Source organism: Notolepis coatsorum (assembly GCF_963971535.1).
Source record: "Notolepis coatsorum genome assembly, chromosome: 1".
NCBI classification, from domain to species: Eukaryota; Metazoa; Chordata; class Actinopteri; order Aulopiformes; family Paralepididae; genus Notolepis; species Notolepis coatsorum.
The window spans coordinates 319,832,064-319,855,784 of NC_140165.1; the positions used below are offsets into that span (position 1 = coordinate 319,832,064).

Sequence of the window (23,721 nt, forward strand, 5' to 3'; positions counted from 1 at the left end):
AATTTTCTATCAGTTAATTCCCCAAGAAAAGTTGAATACACAAATGTGGCTGGGGGAACTGATTCACTCAGCATGAATGGACTATAGGTCAATAAAAACAATACACACAAAAGAAATAAAAAAAACATAAAAAAAAAAAAATAAGAATAAATTTTTTATTTAGATTATAAATCGATTCTAACATGTTCAAATCGATGCAGTTAAATCGTCACATTAGGATCGATGCATTCACTTGTGCATTTGGTGGGGGTGTGGTTAGATAAGACTCTCACCTCCTCCTTGGCCCTCTGGAAGCAGGCGTACAGGTAGGGGGGGGGGGGGTGTGGTCAGATAACTCACCTCCTCCTTGGCCCTCTGGAAGCAGGCGTACAGGTAGGGGGGGGGGGGTGTGGTTAGATAACTCACCTCCTCCTTGGCCCTCTGGAAGCAGGCGTACAGGTAGGGGGGGGGGGGGGTGGTTAGATAACTCACCTCCTCCATGGCCCTCTGGAAGCAGGCGTACAGGTAGGGGGGGGGGGGGTGTGGTTAGATAACTCACCTCCTCCTTGGCCCTCTGGAAGCAGGCGTACAGGTAGGGGGGGGGGGGGGGGTGGTTAGATAACTCACCTCCTCCTTGGCCCTCTGGAAGCAGGCGTACAGGTAGGGGGGGGGGGGGGGTGTGGTTAGATAACTCACCTCCTCCTTGGCCCTCTGGAAGCAGGCGTACAGGTAGGGGGGGGGGGGGGTGGTTAGATAACTCACCTCCTCCTTGGCCCTCTGGAAGCAGGCGTACAGGTAGGGGGGGGGGGGGGGTGGTTAGATAACTCACCTCCTCCTTGGCCCTCTGGAAGCAGGCGTACAGGTAGGGGGGGGGGGGGGGGTGTGGTTAGATAACTCACCTCCTCCTTGGCCCTCTGGAAGCAGGCGTACAGGTAGGGGGGGGGGGGGTGGTTAGATAACTCACCTCCTCCTTGGCCCTCTGGAAGCAGGCGTACAGGTAGGGGGGGGGGGGTGTGGTTAGATAACTCACCTCCTCCTTGGCCCTCTGGAAGCAGGCGTACAGGTAGGGGGGGGGGGGTGTGGTTAGATAACTCACCTCCTCCTTGGCCCTCTGGAAGCAGGCGTACAGGTAGGGGGGGGGGGGTGTGGTTAGATAACTCACCTCCTCCTTGGCCCTCTGGAAGCAGGCGTACAGGTAGGGCACGGCACACTTCTCCCCGGCGTCGCGGTCAGCCGACAGGTTGGTGGCGCCGCAGGACGTCATGAAGACCAGGTGGTTTCCGGGATCCGGCAGCAGCAGACGGTTGAACAGAGCCTGGGGGGGGGGTAAGGAGGGGGGTAAACCACTCAGTATTACATAGGGCGTGGGGGGCGATTCTTGCTAAAATGTGAATCACGATTTTTCTCTCCAAGAATTGAGATCACGATTCTCTCACACGATACTTATTTTTTTTCAATAAAATCATTTATTGCACTCTTTTTCTTACAGACAACATAACATAACATATATTATATCAAAGTGCTTGACCTAAACTTAAACATAACATATATGAAAGTGCTTGACTTAAACTTAAAAGTCTCTAGTTGTAACATACAAAATATCTCAAGTCAGAATCGTCATCGTTAACACTTTCAGTGCCCATGACGTCATAGCACGTTTTATCAGCCCAATGTCTGAATGCCCACGACGTTTATTAGCGATCTGAATTCATATTTCATCAACCGAGTCTCCCATTGGTACAGCAGCCCTGTAGGAGCTCAGATGTGAAAAAACCGCCCCCTATCGTCTCCCAGATGGTAATGCACCCTTTTGGAATGGACTCAATGAAAATGGATGAGAAAAGAAAAATCCGGAATCCACATTTTACTTCTCAGGCATGTAACCCGAGCCGATCGGATTCATTGTGGACCCTCAGAACAGCGTGGAATACATATGTACAGTATGTAGCGTTGGATCAATAAAAGCGATCGATATTTGGAATGGCGATCAGGTATTGGAATAATCTTTTTGGATAACATCTGATCTCAGGTAAGGAATCTATTTTACCAGTCTTAGGATAATTTGTGGGACCCTCTCGAAAACGAGATACTGTATCTCAAGTGGTTTTTCCCAATAAAAGAATTTCAATTTCAATATATAATCAGACCTGTTTTCACAGAGATATAAGCTTTTCCCCTATGTGTGTGTGTGGCTGTGTGGCTGTGCGAGCGATCAGGAAATAAAAGAATCGATTTTTCAGATCGCCTATATAGCGTGCATACGTACACATAATACTATCGATAATCTAGCGTTTATTTGAAAACGATTCATAAATAGGCCGAAAAATGACAACGTTTTTGTGTATTCTAGAATATTCCAGTAAAGGGCGATTATCACGGAATATTTATATTTTCCTTAAACGAGGGCTTTTCAAAATGCTATAAAACGAAAATTAACCGATAAAAAAACAATCCGTTTCGACAATGTTGACTGCAAACAAGTCATTGATAAGCGACGGGCAGATTAGACACATAGCCATAATTTAAAACATGGATTAGGCGTTTTAACGCTATCATTGAAGTGGGTGGTGGCACTCAAGCACTAAATCGTGCGCCCCCTGCTGGCACTGAAAGTGTTAAAAAAAAAGTTAAGTAAAAAGTAAAAAAATTAAATGAATTTTATATATATATATATATATTTCTTTTCTTTTTATAAAAAAATAAGTCATAATTTAGAAATGAGATTGCATAGGTCTATGAATCAAGATTGCGAAAAAAAAATTGATTAATTGCCCAGCCCTAGTATTACATAGGGCTGGGTGATATGGCCAAAAATGATATCACGATAACGATATCGATAACAATATCATATCACTCGATATTCGATATTATCGATATTGTTACAAGTATAAAAAAAAGTATTATTATTATTATTATAATTTTTTTAAACAGATGTATGTTTATTTTGCAGCAATTCTTTGTCGTTGCCACCATCTTCAGTGTTACAGCCCCTCACACTCCAGTTCTCAGGCTGCAGCTGGTTTGAAAGCGAAAGTAAACCGGATTCTCTGCTGGCTGTGGCTCCAGGGGAGTTGAACAGTTCTGGCTCTGCTAGTTTCTTTTCTATCTTTTGGCGCTTTTTTGGTGGACAAACCACTGCACATGTGCACCGTGACTCGTGACTGGAGTCTAGCTCTGCTAGCACACATAGCCTACTGTGTACAGACGGTTTCAAACTGTATTTTAAATTAGAAAGCAAACAAAATAAATCTCAATTTGGTCAGTATTGTCATTTGGACAAGCAAAGCCATTACTTTAAGTTGCAGGCAAGAAAGACAAGTCTGTCCACTGTCTCTGGTTTTAAAACTGCCCTGTTGCAGGTCACAACAAAACAAAAAAATCGATATTTATTTTTTCCTATATCCCCCCCCCCCAGATATCGATTATTAAAATATATCGCGATAATTATCGTTATCGTTATATCGCCCAGCCCTAGTATTACATATCCCACACATAGGCGTTACTTCTTTATTTCCATGTTCTGACCATTACCAGAACGGTCAGAACTGTTGCCCGCGGCGTGGGAGACCCGTGTTCGAAACTCCCTCGGGGCATCGAAGTTTGCGGTGGCGATGTCACAACCGTTACATATATATATATATATATATATATATTAGGGCTGTCAGTTTATCGCGTTAATTAGATTAATTAATTACACAGAAAATTATCACGTTATGAAAATTAACTCAAAATTAATTTAAATTTTTTTAAGAACGTAGAATACACATTTACAGACTTTTTTTTATATGGTCCATTTGCATGTTCTTGGTATCCGATTCTAGGGACATCTATGGATCTCAGGGAATGTATTCCCAGTGTCAGAAATACTGTGTCTGTTACTAGGCTTGAGTCAATTGTAACGAACCAAATGAGAATATCAATTAAATTTTTTTTTATCTTTGACTGTGAATAACACCATGCTAAAATTGACCAGACCTGAAAAATCTAAGCAAATGAATAAATGGAAGATGATTAAACAGAAGGTTTTGTAGATACAGTACTGAATTCAGCCATCCGGACACATGTTATTTGAAATATGATTATAGAATATAAGGCCTAAAATGGTTATGCGATTAATTAGATAAATCAATTACAAATCCTGTAATTAATTAGATAACTTTTTTTAATCGCCTGACAGCACTAATATATATATATACACTGTATATATTACACACATACATGTGTGATTCTGAACCTTTCCTGGGATATTTGCACATTCCCCAAATGTTGGCTGCATTTCAGAAAGTGATGTGTATTTTGACAACTATGTTGTCCATGTCTACCTGTTCTATATCTACCTGTTCTATGTTGTCCATATCTACCTGTTCTATGTTACCTGTTCTATGTTGTCCATGTCTACCTGTTCTATATCTACCTGTTCTATGTTGTCCATATCTACCGGTTCTATGTTACCTGTTCTATGTTGTCCATGTCTACCTGTTCTATGTTGTCCATGTCTACCTGTTCTATGTTACCTGTTCTATGTTGTCCATGTCGAGCCAGTCCTGTCCGTCCAGGTCGGCAGCCATCTCCTCCAGGAAGACACAGCGAGCAGGGATCCCATTACCGCCCCTCAGACTGGGATCACCTGGGGAGAGGGGCAAAGGAGCAAAGCTACGTCAAGTCAGAGGTCAAGTCAGAGGTCAAGTCAGAGGTCAAGCCAGCGGCGTCGATCTGTAAAACTGAATGATTATGATTTATACATAACATTTGGTGTGAGGTTTTGATTCCATATATTGAATCAGCCATGTCACATTCTCATACCAAACACATTTCTGGTTCAAAAAATTTAAGATTTTTATCATACATCGAATCATTGCCTAATTAAATAATCTGAATTGAATCATTGTTGGATTGAATCATTACACCCCTACTGAGAATAATTATTTTGTTATATGAATGAACTAGGGCTGACCCCGATTAGTCGAATAGTCGACTAATCGATCGAAAGGAGCCATAGTCGACTGCCAACCTAAAGGTGCTCCCATGGTCGAGCGGACTGTACGCGGACTGGACTCCGCGGAGGTCCGCTGGACTCTGAGCTTTCATAGTCGAGCGGACCTCCGCAGACCAATTTCCTACATGTCTCGCGCCAGTTTATAAAATGTTTCCCACGCTGTTCAACTTCTGTCATGTCGTCGTCATCCGATGTCAAAATAAAGCGTGTTATCTCCGTTTCCAATATTTCGATAATAAAACGGGCAGTTTTACACACTTGAATAACCGGTATATAGGCAGCGAGGTGCAATGTACCGTATAGGCTTGCTCAACATGAGGTGGACAGCGCGTGGTGCTGAAATGGCAAACACGCATTGCATGAAATAAAAACACCCGTTTTATTTCGAAATATTGTAAACGGAGATAACATAGACTCTGTTATCTCCGTTTCCAATATTTCGAAATAAAACTGGCAGTTTTACACACTTCATTTAGAAAAGCCATTCAAACATCTCAAGCCCTACTCTCACTTGGCACGGAGCGAGTGGTCAGAGTAAAATGCAGATCGGCGTCACGTTAAATGCAGGTCGATGTCGACCAAAAACTCAGAGCAGCCTTTTATGTGGCACCAAGTGAGCGGCGTGGACGTCCGCGCATTCGAAAATTGGAGCTTCGCACTTGGAGTCCGCTTTGGGCCCGCTTTGGGTCTGCTTTGGGTCCGCTTTGGGTCCGTGTGAGTCCGCTCCGTGTACGGTCCGCTCGACTATGGGAGCACCTTTAGTCGAATGCAAAAATATATATATATATATATATATTTTTTTATTCTTTCCAAAAGCAAAGAGGCCTAGAAGCGTGGCTAACGCTAATGGCGCGCATACCAGAGGCTAACTGCCTAAGAAAACAGGCACAGAGGCACTGAAAGAGGATTTCACCCGTCTAATGCAGTGGTTCCCAAAGTCGGGGTCGCGACCCAAAGGTGGGCCGCGAGCAGCCACGGGTGGGCCGCGAGATGATTAAAAAAAATAAAAAAAAAATAAAAAAAATGTTTTTTTTTATTTTTTTTATTTATTTATTTTTATTAATTTTTGTCAGGCCACTGAACTTAGAAGCAGGCCAGGACAGTGTTTCTAGTTGTATTCTAAAATTCTATTCTAGTGTATTCTAAAATGTGACTATATGGTTTTATATTAACTTAATAAATAAACAAAAACGAAAAATCTACTTATTTCAACGAACATTTCAAACTAAATAACAGATTATGCACATAAAACGCTGAAAACAACCGAAGCAACAATAGTATTTTAATGAGGCTATTATTATTATCATTATTATTTTGCAACAAGTTAGCCCTCTCATAAATAGCACATATAAATGAATAACTAACTTGAACTAACTTAATAGGATTGAAGTGATATTTGGCTTAAAAAATCGGTCACATGGCAAAAAAAAAAAAAAAAAAAAAAAAGCCTGACGATGTCCATTGGGCCGTGGCTCTCTGACGCCTTATTTTCTGGGCCCTGGCCTGAAAAGTTTGGGAACCCCTGGTCTAATGAACACACTAGACTAGACAAATATCAAGATGTATCCATCAGTGGACCAATTGCATGCTTTTGCAGAGAACAGGGAGCCTTCAGTCGACTCCTTCAGACATTAAGCACCCCCACAGCACAAATAAAAAAATTATACTTTTTCTTTTTTTTGCATTCAGGGGGTTAGTCGACTACCAGTCGACTATCGACAAATTTCGGCCAATTTAGTCGACTATCCAAATCCTTAGTCGGCCAATTTAGTAGACTATCCAAATCCTAGAATGAACTAAGGACATCAGAGCTCTGCAGAGCCCCAGTGTCCATCGATAACTCGTCTTTTATTTACGCTCGGGTTCACTTCAGACAGCCAGTGCGGTGTGATGGAGGCATCCGACCCACGGGGACATTAAATACAGCGGGGGGCTTTTCGCGCTCCGTTTGCAGATCACCACCATGACTCATCTCAGGGAGGGTGGGCGGCTGGAGACACTCTAGAGGTGTGGGGGGGGGGCTCTCTCTCTCCGCCTCGTCTGAAGGGGCTGTGAGTCATGATGCCTTTCTTACAGGAAGGAAGCCTCCAATTAGATGTCCAGGAGAAGCCAGCGGGGCTGACTGACACCGCGAGAACAACCGAGTCAGTCTGACGGAGGGTGATGAGAGGGGGAGTCTCTCTCGCTCAGTCTCTCTCCCTCTCCCTCCCCCTCTCTCTCTGTGTCTTTCTCTCTCTCCCCCTATCTCTCTCAGTCTCTCTCCCTCTCCCTCCCCCTCTCTCTCGGTGTCTTTCTCTCTCTCCCCCTATCTCTCTCTCTGTCTCTCTCTCTCCCCTTCTCTCTCTCCGTGTCTCTCCCCCCCTCTCTCTCTCGCCCCCCCCCCCTCTCTCTCTCACTGACTCAGGCAAGTGATGGCTGAACACATCAATCAACCAGTCATCCACCGTCTACAGCCAATGGCGTCATCAGAGCGACTGCCAGGAAGTACAGCTCCCCTGGGCTTCAGCAGAGCGTTAGTCACTCCTGGACTCCGACCAGCCAATCACATCCATCAAAAGGAAATATGGTGGAACAGAGAGACAGGGTGGGGGAGGGGGGGGGGGGGGTTTAGTGGTCGCTGAGAGGGGGATTACGGCGGTTGAGTCTTCCACAGGCGAGATGGTACGAGCCAGTGTTGTAGTCGAGTCACTAAATCAACTCGAGTGTTCGAGGGTGAGGCACCAAAGAAGAGCCTGAGTCGAGTCCCCATTACCCTCGTCGAGGGCTGTACCCAATGGAAAAAGAAATTACATTCGAAGCTTCTATTGAAGTTTTCGAATGAAGCTTCGAATGTCTGTCGTCAATTAATTCCGAATTTACATAAAAACACGAGATTCGAACTTGAAGGGAGAAATAAATTTAAAAAAAAATATATATATATATATATATATATAAAATAAAATATTTATTATAATAATAATAATAATAATAATAATAATAATAATAATAATAATAATAATAATAATAATAATAATAATAATATTATTATTTAAAATAAACGGTCAGGTCATATAGGTGAGACTGTGCTGAAAAGAATGATACCAAACATACCATGGTCAAAAAAAATTGTTGCCAGAACTTTGAAAATAGCTTAGACTTTTTTTAGGCTTAGGTTTTTTTTTATTTATTTTTTTGTCTACAATTCTGCAACGAATTTCAAATTCGATTTTTTGTTAAAGTGACAGCCCTAGTGCGCATTGATTGCCCACACCTGCTCCCAGGAGGGTTCCCACAGACATTGCAAAATGAAATTCAAAGCACATTATTCATTTTCAAGGATGTCACTCGAAGGATACAATTCACTTTTAAATGCTGTTTTTTTTTTTTTTTTTTTTTTTAAACAAACACATAAACAAACATGACAACACACGATTAGATATACAAGCATTGTAAAACAGTGTACATCAGTTAACTCACCGTTTGGATAAATGTCTTATACAAGATATACCCCTAATATGCTGTTTTTTTTTAAGCATCAACCTTGGCCTGCTCGCCAGCTAGAGCATCACACACGAAGAGATGAGGAAAAGCAGTTGGAGCGCGCGAGACAGCAACTCATCAGATTCGATTAAAACAGAACCAAAAATTATGTATTTCTTGATTCAGAACAATTTCATCATGGATGAACAAAACATTCAATGCGAATTGTTGATTTGAATTTGAAGGACTTTTTAAGCACCTTGTTTTAAAAAAAATCTGTTTTCAAGGAATTCCTTTCCTTTTTTTTAAATTGGGCACTTTAAGCACTTGTGCGAACCCTGAATTATCCTTGATTGATTGAAAACTGTATTAACAGATTGCAGAATGGGTACAATACAGTACAGCTCAATACATACAATTGTTAAGGGGATGCAGACCAGAGAAAGACTTTCGTCTTGTTTACATCAGGGTCCCCCATTTTCAACTCATCATAACACACAGGGAGCCAGCCATCCCCACACCACACACCCCCAACTCCACACTGGCTGAAGCCAACGCCCCCCAAACCAACCAAGCAGAGGGAGAGGGGAAAAAAGAACAAATACAATCCAAAACAGATTACTTGACAAATCAACATTCCTAACCATTTTCTCCTGAGAAACAAACAAGTCACTGGCGGAAGAACAGAGTTAAATCCGTTCTGCATTATTAGTCCAACTTCATCACATACTTGGTCAGATCGTAAGGACAACAGGCCAAATAAAGACTCAGACTAATAGCTTGTCATGAATTACTAAGCTCAATAGAAGGCATCTATCCAGAAAATCACAACAATTGTAACCTTCCCTCCTTGTAGTCATGAATGGAAAGATGCAGAAGGCTGGGGCAGCAACCTCATATATAATAACATATAATAGAATCCAATAGAACGACATTGTGCAATAAAACAAGTAAACAGAGTAGGGCATATCGGTATATGTACATAAGTTATTTACAGAGCATGGTAGGACATGCTAGGTCCTGTGGTAGTACAATACACCGTTAGCTACAGATGAGGCACTGGGTCTTTCTGTACATGCTATATTATACAATCTCAAGTTATACTATTACTATTCTTAAAGTGACCTTTCCTTAGTGGCCATAAGTGTGGGCGTGTGCAGCATGAGTGTGTGCTTGCTCATGTTAAAGTGGCTGCTAGTGTGTGAGCGTGTACAGTGTGTGTGTCGTGTGTGTGCTCATGTGTGCTTGTGCGTGGAGAGTTCAGTGTTCAAGGCTCTGATGGCCTGGGGGAAGAAGCTGAGCCGAAGTGTCTCTGTCCTAGTAGCTGGTGTTCGCAGGCGTCTGCCTGACCTCAGCAGCATGAACAGGCTGTTGTTGGGGGTGGTGAGGGTCTTTCATTATTCTGGTGAAAGGTGCTATACAAATAAAGTTTATTAATATTATTATTATTATTAGACCAGCCACCCCCACACCACAGGGATCTAACTGACTTCAGGGAACTGTCACGGTGAGTCACATAATGTCTCCTGGGATGTCAGTTGAAATGTCTGCATCATTATTCCGTGCGTTATGGCAGAAGAGGTGTCAGAATGCAGTTCTTGAGCGGTACGAGCTGCAGACTGGTGCGACCGGCAGCAGAGCTTCTATTGCAGGGGATCGTGAAGAAACGGTGTCTTCTGATTTATGCCTCCCTCAGAAACGGATGCACACAGTCACCGCTGTCGGGACGTTTGAGAGAGAGAGAGAGAGAAGCTTTTGTTTGGCAGTATTTCGGTACAGTGGAGAGAGTGTGGGGTATGTATAGTTTCACAAGCTGATCTTTTCACAATGTATTGCTACTAAGGCTGTCAATCGATTCAAATATTTAATCTGATTGGGCGGCTGATTGGCGCAGTGGGCAAGGCGCTCGCCTCTAGGAGGAGACGCTGGGTTCGAGCCCAGCTCTCGGCGTTGCCGGTCGTTCATACTAACACAATTGGCAAGTGTTAGAGGGTGGGAAAGCCGGTGGGTGGGGATTTGACGTTGTGGACAGCGACTCCTACAGGTCGGTTTGGTGACGCCGGTGCGGCGGAAGCAGGAAGTAGCGGGGGCAGCATGAGCCTCCCACGCGTTACTCCTCGCCACTGAGAGCTCGAGCTGCTGCGGTGAAAAGATGCGACAGGCTGCCTCCTCGTGTACCGGAGGGGACATGTGATGCAAGGCTCCTGTCCTCACTACAACCGACCTGTGGGAGGCATGGTCTAGCAACGATCAAGACAGGGGAGGGAAGAATTGGATATACGAAATTGGGATGGGAGAAAAATAGAAAAAAATTGGGAGAAAAAGTGGATCAAATTTCGATTAAAAAAAAAAATCTGATTAATCGCATGATTGTCCAGTTAACTCACGATTAATCGCAAATTAATCGCATATTTTTTTATCTGTTCTACATCTCCCTCTCTCTTTATCCTCCTCTCTCTCTGTATTCCTCCTCTCTCTCTCTCTCTCTCTCTCTCTCTCTCTCTCTCTCTCTCTCTCTCTCTCACTTTATCAATTAAAGTATTAATAATACACCAGAGTAAAGTCTAGAAAAAAATTATAATAATAAATAAATAAATAAATAAATAACTAATCGCGCGTAAAAAAAAAGTGGTGTTAAAAGAATTGTGCGCCGACGCGTTAATATCGCGTTAACTTTGACGGCCTTAATTGCTACATCAGAAAATGTGCACTACAGGCAATCAAGGATTATTAAGGTCAAGTAAGGAATCCTTGCAGGCGGTAGGGATCAGCCACCCGGTACACAATGACTGGATATGTAGACCACAGCACTGCCAGGTTACATGGAGCTCATGGAAGAGCGCGCGGGGGGGGGGGGGGGGGGCTGGGGGGGGGTACAATTAATTTATGTGGATGAGAGCCTTGACGTAAGTGGTTGTAGCTACGGCTGTGGGGGTGCTGGTGGAGACATGATCCAACAGACTTTCTTACACGCCTGAGTCTCCTGAACACGGAGAGACTGACCCCAAGTCGATTGGCACTTTCTCAGCCGTCGAGCTATTTTCCGCACCTACCCCCCAAACTCTGCGTGCGCAGATTGACCAGGGAGTCTCTCTGGATTGTCCAGGCAGACACACAGACACACTCCCTGGGCAATCTGCACATGAGCCGGTTGGGGAGTAGGTGCGACATAGCCATGAAACACCACTCCAGCTATCAGCTTTGGCAGAAATGTCTGATAAACATGTAATCGATCATAGGATAATTATTGTTACTACTACTAGGGTTGGGCGATTAATCAATTTTATCGATTAATTCGAATTCATGATTTAGGACGATTTCTTTTTATGAAAATCAATTAAAAAAAATTAACATTTTAAAAGATTGTCATCTTTTATTTTACAAAAAGTGATGTTTGGTGAAAGTTAGATTTGCACTTTATTAAATTCATTCTTGTTTGATGATCAAGAGGCACCTTTTATTTGTTTTAAGTGGAGTTTGGTGAAAAAGCAAGTTTTTGCACTATTAATCCCAATAGGGACATTAATGTTTGATCAAGCGTAAACTTAGGGATGTCCGATATTATCGGCCGATATTGCCATTAAAATGTGATATCGGAAAATATCGGTATCGGTTTTCAAACAAATTATTATAATTATTTTTTTACATTTCTATAACCTTTATTTACCCAGGCAAGCAAGTAAGAACAAATTCTGATTTTATTTATTGTCAAAAGTATGCATAATGTTATATTAATTCCACAACAAGACATATGTAATGTTAATTACCTGAAATTATTCAGTTTTTTGGGGGGGGAAACCCTGCATATATCGTATCGGTTGATATCGGTATCAGAAACTAAGAGTTGGACAATTTCGGTATATCGGTATCGGTAAAAAAGCCAATATCGAGCATCCCTACTTTATATATATATATATATATATATATATATATATATATATATATATATATATATATATATATATATAAAAATTAAGTGAAGATTGGTGAAAGTTAGGTTTACACTTCAATCCCAATAGGGAAATTCATCTTGGTTTGATAATTTTAGATTTTATTTTTAGGAAAAGCATTTTTATTTTTAGGCCACGGTCAAAAAAAGGACGCTCGTCTATTGGACACAATGGAGAGTGGAAATCCCTCCCCTTCAGGAAGTGAAATGCGCGTCAACACAAACTGCGTGAAGCGTGATAGTAGCAGAGGCGTGGCATTGATCCATCGTTCGATTATAATTCCCATTACCGCCATCCTCTCGCTAAACAACTTGTACACCTCGTTGTTTTTGTGAGTGCCCACAAGCAGCTGTTTTATTTGGTCTTCTGCCCAGCTGTGTTTTTTTTCTTCCTTCTACCCCAAGATGCACAGTAGATAGATAGATAGATGCAGTGTGCTTGTTTTGCAGTGAATGCCGCGCCACGGTAATAATAATAATAATAATAATAAGCAGCTGTGTTTTTTTCTTCCTTCTACCCCAAGATGCACAGTAGATAGATAGATAGATGCAGTGTGCTTGTTTTGCAGTGAATGCCGCACCGCGGTAATAATAATAATATACCCAAGATGCATAGTTTATCAGGTGACTTCCTACGTTTGGTCCGCGTTTGGTCCGATGAAGCGAACCGAGACCTATGTTTTTGGTCGGACCAGAGTTTTTGCGTGTTTGGTCCGCGGACCGAGTTCGACGTGCATTCACACAAACCCGAAAAACCGGACTATCGACTTCTGGTCCGATAGTCCGGACCAAACAGCCCCTGTGTGAAAGCGACCTTACTGTTGTCCAGCGTGATGAGCAGGATCCTCTGGACCATGTGGTTGACGTTGAGCCGCTCACACAGCTCCTGGCGCGAGCGGAACGAGCGGCTGATCTCGGCCACAGAGTCGTCGTTGTCGTCGATGCTGTCCGACACCGAGTTCTCGGACTCCGACTGGCTCTCCCCCGACTCCTCCGCTGCAGGATACAATACAATAGAAATACTTTAATCATCCCCAGGGAAATTTGGCACTACAAATCGCTCACAGTAAACATTTTAGGTAAGACAAAACAAATCACGAATAATAATAATAATAACAAAAAATTGCCTAAGAATAAGGAATAAAATAAGCCTAAGAATAACATAGCAATAATAAACTACGCTCCGGGATTCACATTTCCTCTGTTATGTATGTACACTCTAATATAAAATATACAGTAAAAAATACAGAGATCTACATTAAGTGTACAGTAAGTGTAATATTGACAATGTTGTTTTAAATGTAAAAGTCCAGGAAGACGGTACTATCACTCTGTCACTCTGTGCTCCGTGAGGCACAGTGATGCATTGTAAAGTCTGATGGCTGTCGGAATGAAGGACTTCCTGTGTCGTTCAGTGCTACATTTAGGGAGTGTTGGCCTAGCACTGAACGTGCTCCTCCCGTCAGCCAAGTCTGTATGTAGTGGGTGGGAGGGGTTTTCCCTGATGGCATGGAGCTTAGCAAGGCTCCACCTCTCCGCCACCACCGCTAGAGAGTCCAGCTCCACCCCAACCACGCTACTGGCCGCTTCCTGACCAGCTTATCCAGCAGCAGTGATGATAATAATCAGAATAATAATAATAATAAACTTTGTACAGCACCTTGCATACGTGACTTACAGCTCAAAGTGCTTCACAGCAGCAAAAAAAAAGACAGGCATACTAAATTGGCATAACATTTGCACAAAATCTACTAAAAAGTGCAGACATAAAATAACGATAAACAGACGGTAGCAAAACAGACAAAGTCAAGGTAAGGCATAAGAGCATCAAATCATACAGTTCTTCACATTAGGATCTAACAGCCCAATAGGCCTCTTTGTTTACGGATTGATTATAATCACCGATAAACATCTGTAGCTTTAGTGATTTATGATCACAGCCGACTTTAATCCACAGGGATTTTAATTCAAAGTCAAAGTCAGCTTTATTGTCGCTTCTCATAATGTGCAAGACATACAGAGACATTTAATTGCGTTTCCCCGTTCCCACGGTGTATATAAAAAAAAATAAACATAAGTAACATATGGGACACGATGTACATACACTATACAGGACAATATATATACAGTATAAACAGTGGCTAAAAAAATGAATGTATGATTGAAATAAATATAGGAGGTAAAAGAGAACTTAGTGCAAATATTTTTTAGCAGCAGTGGTACATAGTAAGTATAACGCTGATAAATAACGGCAGTAGAATACAATAATGGCAGTAAGATGATAGATACGGCAGTAAACTAATATAATGTAAACTAAAATAATGGCAGTAAAGTGAAGTGTGGCAGTGAGTTTGTGAAGTGGCAGTGTGTGTGTCAGTGGGGGGGGGGGGGGGTTAGTCCAGGTTCTGTGGGGGCAGGTGAGAGAGGGGGGGGGGGGGGGGGAGAGTTCAGCTTCCCGACAGCCTGGTGTATGAAGCCGTCTCTCAGTCTGCTGGTCCTGGTCTCTCAGTCTGCTGGTCCTGGTCTCTGCTGGTCCTGGTCTCTCAGCCTGCTGGTCCTGGTCTCTCAGTCTGCTGGTCCTGGTCTCTCAGTCTGCTGGTCCTGGTCTCTCAGTCTGCTGGTCCTGGTCTCTCAGTCTGCTGGTCCTGGTCTCTCAGTCTGCTGGTCCTGGTCTCTCAGTCTGCTGGTCCTGGTCTCTCAGTCTGCTGGTCCTGGTCTCTCAGTCTGCTGGTCCTGGTCTCTCAGTCTGCTGGTCCTGGTCTCTCAGTCTGCTGGTCCTGGTCTCTGCTGGTCCTGGTCTCTCAGCCTGCTGGTCCTGGTCTCTCAGTCTGCTGGTCCTGGTCTCTCAGTCTGCTGGTCCTGGTCTCTCAGTCTGCTGGTCCTGGTCTCTCAGTCTACTGGTCCTGGTCTCTCAGTCTGCTGGTCCTGGTCTCTCAGCCTGCTGGTCCTGGTCTCTCAGTCTGCTGGTCCTGGTCTCTCAGCCTGCTGGTCCTGGTCTCTCAGTCTGCTGGTCCTGGTCTCTCAGTCTGCTGGTCCTGGTCTCTCAGTCTGCTGCTCCTGGTCTCTCAGTCTGCTGCTCCTGGTCTCTCAGCCTGCTGGTCCTGGTCTCTCAGTCTGCTGCTCCTGGTCTCTCAGTCTGCTGGTCCTGGTCTCTCAGTCTGCTGGTCCTGGTCTCTCAGTCTGCTGGTCCTGGTCTCTCAGTCTGCTGCTCCTGGTCTCTCAGTCTGCTGGTCCTGGTCTCTCAGTCTGCTGGTCCTGGTCTCTCAGTCTGCTGGTCCTGGTCTCTCAGTCTGCTGGTCCTGGTCTCTCAGTCTGCTGGTCCTGGTCTCTCAGTCTGCTGCTCCTGGTCTCTCAGTCTGCTGGTCCTGGTCTCTCAGTCTGCTGGTCCTGGTCTCTCAGTCTGCTGGTCCAGGCGTGTGTTGTAGATGTCCTGGAGGGAGGGCAGGGGGGCACCAACGAACCTCTCAGCTGTTCTGACCGTGCGCTGCAGGGTCTTTACGGCAGGATGCCGTGCAGCCGCCGTGCCACGCGGTTATGCAGCTGGTCAGGAGGAGGCTCTCGATGGTGATGGTGCCCACGGTAGAAGGAGCACAGGATGGGCACTGAGGCTCCAGCTCTTCTCAGTTTGCGGAGGAAGTAGAGCTGCGCTGTTGAGCTTTCCTTCTTGGTGTTCCAGGAGAGGTCCTCTGTGATGTGCACTGCGGCACACCCAGGACTTTGGTGCTGCTCACTCTCTCCACCGCCGCACCGTTGATGGTCAGTGGAGGGTGCTGCTGGGTGTGCAGCGCTCTCCGGAAGTCGACAACAACCTCCTCTGTTTTCTCCACATTGAGAATGGGGTTGTCGTCGTTCCCGCACCACGTGGTCAGTCGGCTTCACCTCGTCCCTGCAGTGGGACTCGCCGTTGTTCTTAATGAGCGCCACCACAGTGGTGTGACTTGTGTGACGTCCGCAAACGTGACGAAGAGGTTGGTGTTGTGTGGTGTTGGTGTGCATCTATGGATCTCGTGGAATGTATTCCCAGTGCCAGAAATATTGTGTCTGTTACTACTAGGCTTGAGTAAATTGTAATGAAACAAAAAAGGAGAATATAAATTATGATTTTTCTTTGCATCTTTGACAGTGAATAATAACACCATCATGCTAAAAAAAACAACCAGACATGAAAAACTGCCACTGAGCTCGTTCAGCACCTTCTTGAGATCACGTGTACAAAAAGATCTATTACCAGATCACCAGACGCCTGCTCTACCTCCCGAGCCACTATCCATTGAAGACCCTAGAGCCATATGGAATCCGCGATCACGGAATCGCGGACGGAATCGCGGAATTGAGCAATAAAAATGGAATAAACTATAAAAAAATAAATAAAATTATGTTGTGGGACTTGTACAGCACTTTGTTCAATTTTGTCAGTGCAGTAAAGTTTAAACCTTTTTAAATCTTAGACAAACAAAACACTTTGCTTTCATGAAATATTGTAAGCCGTCATTTGAGGCTTTATAAAAGCAGCACAATGAACACAAATCTGTCAGTGCCGAGTCCGACCTCATCTTAAATAACAAACAGCATTGCTTGTTGTAGTTAGCAAAGAGAGGCAGAGTTGATTTTGCAAAAATATATATACTTTTTTTTTTTTTTTTTTTTTATAATCTAATTTTATTTTCATATTCGAATCCCATGCCCATCGAACGAAGCTTCGAAGCTTCGAAGTATTTAAGACAGCCCTATTAAATGGACTGTTATATCTTATTAAATTGTGGACATTTATTCATTTCCACTTATTAGACACTATTTCTGATGGTAAAATGAGCGTACAAAGCAAAATACAGAATTCTGAAATATTAAAACGGAAAAAACGGAATTTGGAAAAAAATAAAATGGAATTTGGAAAAAAAATTAACGGATTTCATATGGCTCTAGAATACCCCCGGGGGGCCTGACGGAACAGACGGCAGCTACGTCTCACACCGTGGGGTCGACTACTCACATGGCGGCTCATTGGGCTGCAGGGGCTTCTGGCCTGAAGCAAACTGCTTGGCGTCGGCCAGCGAGCTGAAGAGGGCAGCGAAGGGGTTGCGGGAGATGTTCTGGTTGTTGTTGCCCTGGTCAGTCATCTCACTTGGGCTCCGTGCTCCGTGTTCACTCCATCCAAGATAACTCTGCAGGTGGAGCGGTTAAAGGCAGCAGCTCAGAGAGAGAGACACGATACATGACATGAGAAGGTTGGTTGGTCCTCGCTGACGGAGAGGCACAACAAACACTGGTATTTGCTCATTTTTAAGGCCCTTATTGGTAAGCTACTTATGGTAAGCTACTAGGGGTGGGAATCGCCAGAGACCTCACGATACGATACTATCGCGATACTTTCGTCACGACTAAATATATCGCGATACGATGAGTATTGCGAATTTTATTTTATTCTTTTTTAATCAAATTTAATTTATTACCTTTTTTCAACTGCAAAGTAAAACTTTGTCAACATGTTTTATCTAATAAAATAAAGTTCAGTCTGTTCATCTCACTTCAATCATTTTTATTGCAGAACATGGTATTTTCTCAAGCAGACAGATGTCAACACTGTAATCTGTGTTGCATGTACCTGATAAACTGAACTGTTTGTATTACAGTCATATTCCAACTTAACTGAATGCACATGTGTGTGTGGACTACTGTGCTATTACGGGTATTGAAATGAACAATGCAACTTCCTTATACAAAAAAATTATATATTTTTTTATGAATAATTAAATATCGATACTTGGCATCCCTGTATCGATACAGTATCGCCACACAAAGTATCGCGATACTACTACGTATCGTTTTCCCCCCCACCCCTATAAGCTACCTCCTTATACTACATCATTATTGATAAGCTACCTCCTTATACTACATCATTATTGGTAAGCTACCTCCTTATACTACATCATTATTGGTAAGCTACCTCCTTATACTACATCATTATTGGTAAGCTACCTCCTTATACTACATCATTATTGGTAAGCTACCTCCTTATACTACATCATTATTGGTAAGCTACCTCCTTATACTACATCATTATTGGTAAGCTACCTCCTTATACTACATCATTAGTGGTAAGCTACCTCCTTATACTACATCATTATTGGTAAGCTACCTCCTTATACTACATCATTATTGGTAAGCTACCGCCTTATACTACATCATTATTGGTAAGCTACCTCCTTATACTACATCATTATTGGTAAGCTTGATTGATTGAGAAGTTGATTAACAGATGGTAGAATGGGTACAATACAGTACAACTCAATACACACAATTGTTAAGGGGATGCAGACCAGAGACATTTCGTCTTGTTTACATCAGGGTCCCCCATTTTCAATTAATCATAACATATATTGGTATGATGTTATAACATCATAACATATATGACATACATGACATACAGATAGACACTACATCTATTACATCTACCTCCTTATACTACATCATTATTGGTAAGCTACCTCCTTATACTACATCATTATTGGTAAGCTACCTCCTTATACTACATCATTATTGGTAAGTTACCTCCTTATACTACATCATTATTGGTAAGCTACCTCCTTATACTACATCATTATTGGTAAGCTACCTCCTTATACTACATCATTATTGGTAAGCTACCTCCTTATACTACATCATTATTGGTAAGCTACCTCCTTATACTACATCATTATTGGTAAGCTACCTCCTTATACTACATCATTATTGGTAAACTACCTCCTTATACTACATCATTATTGGTAAGCTACCTCCTTATACTACATCATTAGTGGTAAGCTACCTCCTTATACTACATCATTATTGGTAAGCTACCTCCTTATACTACATCATTATTGGTAAGCTACCGCCTTATACTACATCATTATTGGTAAGCTACCTCCTTATACTACATCATTATTGGTAAGCTTGATTGATTGAGAAGTTGATTAACAGATGGTAGAATGGGTACAATACAGTACAACTCAATACACACAATTGTTAAGGGGATGCAGACCAGAGACATTTCGTCTTGTTTACATCAGGGTCCCCCATTTTCAATTAATCATAACATATATTGGTATGATCATATTATAACTAGGGGTGGGACGATACATCGATCCAGATCGATACATCGATGTAATTATCAACAATCGAATCGGATCGATGCGATGTAATAAGATCGATTCATATCGATACTCTTATTTTGAAAATCCTGTGGCGAGTCTCATATCTGCCCAAGAACAACAGCAGTAGCTCCGTGTGTGTAGATGTTACAGCATAGCATTCTCCCTTTCTGTGTGTGTGTGTGTGTGTGCGCGCGTCTTTGGAAAGACAAGATGAGGTCAGAGGAGTTTGATGTTTAAATGTTATTTAAACATAAACAATATAATACATAATAAATGTAGGCCTATACATGATCATGCAACATCAACAAATTGTTGTAGGAACGGTTTGGGAGAGGGAGGTTGTGAGTTTTGAGTTCCAAAAAATGTAGCTTAAAGTTTAAAGCTCAATATATAAAAACGTGGCACTTTACAGTGAACAGGAGGTCTATTTGTATTAAAAACAATAGATTGATTTTCCTTTAAATGTCTGGAAGAGCTCAAAAATACAAATGTCAAATGATATTTTCATTACCTTTTTTTTGTTGATCTAAATGTTACCGATTGTGTTAAATGGGCATATGATATCATCTCATATCGATCGCAGGCACCTGAATCTAATCGTATCGTATCGTGAGAGACTTTGTGATATCGGCAAATATCGTATCGTTGTCCAAAGAATCGATATCATATCGTATCATGATGAAACTGGTGATTCCCACCCCTAATTATAACATCATAACATATATGACATACATGACATACAGATAGACACTACATCTATTACATCTACCTCCTTATACTACATCATTATTGGTAAGCTACCTCCTTATACTACATCATTATTGGTAAGCTAAAGCTACCTCCTTATACTACATCATTATTGGTAAGCTACCTCCTTATACTACATCATTATTGGTAAGCTACCTCCTTATACTACATCATTATTGGTAAGCTACCTCCTTATACTACATCATTATTGGTAAGCTACCTCCTTATACTACATCATTATTGGTAAGATACCTCCTCATACTACATCATTATTGATAAGCTACCTATACTACATCATTATTGGAATGGGATGTTGGAATCTATGGAACCCGTTCTAGTGACTGGCTGGTCCTTAAGGTCCAGTTTGCTCTGAACAGGGTGAATCTGCATGTTGCTATGATGTCCCTCTAGCTGATGGAATGAACTCCAACAGTCCTTAAAGCTTGAGATTCTCCCCTCTGTTGCAGAGTTTAAAACCTTGATCTCCAACCTTTTTCAATCAAGTTGTACATGTTGTAATTGATTGTTATCCGTACGTGTTATGATTCGATATGCTCCTGTGTGAAACCTCAGTTGCCTTTCGAGTTTAAATAAAAGGTTTGTAATGAAAGAGAGGGTCGTCGAGAACAGAGTGGACAGGAAGTGCAAAAAAAACTAGACTGGAATGAGCCTAATCAGGGCTAAAAGTAGGTAGACATTACGATTGAATAAACCATAACCACCACCACCATCATCATCATCATTCCCATTGTTCAATCATAAGTAACCAACCACCGTGCCTAACAACAACCAGTGGCTCTATCGGTTAGCAGACTCTCTTTTTTAGACTATTTTTGTATCACAAACAGTACTGTATTTGTAGATCTGGTATGTCATAAATGTATAGATGTAGCAGTACTGTCTATCTGTATGTCATGTGTTATGATGAATTGAAAATGGGGGACCCTGATGTAAACAAGACAAAAGTCTTTCTCTGGTCTGCATCCCTTTAACAATTGTGTGTATTGAGCCGTACTGTACCCATTCTGCAATCTGTTAATAAAGTGTTCAATCAATCAATCAATCAATCAATCAATCAATCCTAACAACCAGTGGCTCTATCGGTTAGCAGACAACCTTGTGTGTTGTTGCCATCTCTCAACCCAGTGAACGTTAACCCTAGACTGTCTTTAGCAGAATTCCTCTTTTTTTTTAACGTAAAGTCAACAACACGTAACGTTATTGTTCCTTGTTATCTATGCAGACACCCACCTTACAATCAACCAGTCGCAGTAACACTCAGCGTGTGGATCAGGGTTAGACTGGAGCTCAGCTGGGAGTCACCTGTCAGGCAGGTTGGATGTTTGATCGGTTTTTATGTTCGTGTCTTACAGACAGGTGTATGCCCAGCCCATGTGGGCTTACAAGACACATAAACAATAAGTATACTTGACAAATGACATATAGACCATCAAGATGGTCAGCTAGCAGGTAGCAGGTAGCAGCTAGCTAGTTCAGTTAGCTGGTGTTATAGCTAGCGAGCTATAATCTGTCATGTTGGGTGGAAACGGCTGTAATTCCCTTTATATCACCGTCAAACACTACCGCCAATAGCCTTATTATCTATTATCGATCTACATCACACAATTCCACGTCGATGCATATTATTGTCATACCTGGTAGAAGGGTACAAATGTTTATTATGTTGAAAGGAGAATCCTTCTGAGAGATCCCCCTCGTCGCAGCTCCTCAGTAAATAGAGAGTGTGGCGTCATCAGTATGAGACCGAGCAAGTGCTTTCCTCTTAGTTCCTCATCATCCTCTTTACCTCGGCTGACTTGCTCTGAATATTATTAAAAGCATCGAGAGGTGGGTGTTTTATTATAGTAACACAATGGGCCAGTAATATATTTAAAAGTATGCGGTAGGGGGTAGAGTTATATGATTCTAGACAGGGTATCCCCCCCCAGTCACGCCATTGATTTGGCAGACAGCCCGACTCCTCCCCCTGAACACACCCTTTTACTATCATTCCATGTGTGTGGATGTTTATGCCTATAATTCAAGATGCTGAGGAAATCTCCATCTCTGCTTATTTTTAAAGCAAACTACAAAAAAAGTAGTAGATAGATAAATAGGTCATACATGTAGGTATGCAAACTACAAAAAAAAGTAGTAGATAGATAAATAGGTCATACATGTAGGTATGCATTTTGGTTATGTGGGTGGGTAGGTTTGCAGGCAGGTGGGTGGGTGGTTATGTATTATTATGTACGCAGTATGTTACAGTATATGCATGTATGTACAGTAAATTACCAAGTATGGTCTTGTCAATATTCCAATGTACAGTTTTGCTTGTACAGTGGTACAGTGTCCCCCACCCACCCCTCCACGCCAACCAACCCCCCCCCCCCCCCCCCCCTCCACTCCTACCCAACCTCCCCCCCCCACCCACCCAACCACCTCCAACGTACAGTCCCCCCCACCCCCCCACTATACCCAACCTCCTCCAATGTACAGTTTCTACGTCAAATGTATATACTTTTTTTTCTGGACTCTTTTTGTATCACAAACAGTACTGTATTTGCAAATCTGGTATGTCATAAATGTATAGATGTAGCAGTACTGTCTATCTGTATGTCATGTATGTCATATATGTTACGATGAATTGAAAACGGGGGACCCTGATGTAAACAAGACGAAAGTATTTCTCTGGTCTGCATCCCCTTAACAATGGTATGTATTGAGCTGTACTGTACTGTACCCATTCTGCAATCTGTTAATAACGTTTTCATTCATTCATTCATTCATGTACTGTGTGTATGTATGTTTGTATTAACACATATCTTTTGAATGAATTCTGGTATTTTATAACATGTATATTTTTGTATGTTTGATTTTACAAAACAGGGGAAGTTCTCGATAAGCCTCCAGGCTTCTAACTTCTCCTTAACAATATGGTTATAACTTATTGTGTATTTTTTTTTTACTTTTGTTTAACTGTGTTAATAAATAAATACAAAATACAATTCATAGTAAATTATTCTATCGGCTAGGCAAATAACAGTTTCATTCATTAATAATGACTTCAGACTTACCATACCTATTGGTCGGAAATGCATGCATGCATCCTTACAATAACCATATAATATATAAATAGCCAACTAATAGGGAAATAGGAGTAATTCCAGATATTGATACATTGATGAATACAAAAACAGGGCTAATTGTATGGCAAAACTTTTATTTTATAAACGGAAAGGTCAAAATAAACACAACACATGATGTATTCTTAATCTTACTAATAGGCTACATAAAAGCCTAAGAACAGTTTAATAAACCAATCATATGGCGAATCGACATGGGTTTAATGCGTACACCCCCCCCCCCCCCCCCCCCAGTATCGCTGCAGCATACGATGAATCACGATGGCGTTTATTCTTTGAAAACAAAACAAAGTTTCATCTATTATTATTATTACA

The 23,721-nt window shown here is 42.1% G+C and overlaps 1 protein-coding gene across 3 annotated transcripts in view; it reads right to left on the reverse strand.

Annotated features, from left to right (window-relative positions):
* Nucleotides 1-22,054, reverse strand: part of ube4a (ubiquitination factor E4A) — an 82,810-nt gene extending 60,756 nt beyond the window's left edge. The window contains exons 1-6 of one of the 3 annotated variants that reach the window (XM_084330622.1): nt 21,916-21,993; nt 21,512-21,583; nt 17,374-17,545; nt 13,203-13,379; nt 4,494-4,606; nt 1,142-1,294 (exon numbers count right to left, since the gene is read on the reverse strand). In XM_084330622.1, coding sequence (XP_084186748.1) covers nt 1,142-1,294; nt 4,494-4,606; nt 13,203-13,379; nt 17,374-17,500 — 570 coding nt within the window. In that variant the 5' untranslated portion in view covers nt 17,501-17,545; nt 21,512-21,583; nt 21,916-21,993. Of the gene's footprint in view, nt 1-1,141; nt 1,295-4,493; nt 4,607-13,197; nt 13,380-17,373; nt 17,546-21,511; nt 21,584-21,915 lie in introns of those variants that run through there. The other 2 variants (XM_084330621.1, XM_084330623.1) reach the window with 2 other exon arrangements.
* Between the last annotated feature and the right edge of the window lie 1,667 nt (nt 22,055-23,721).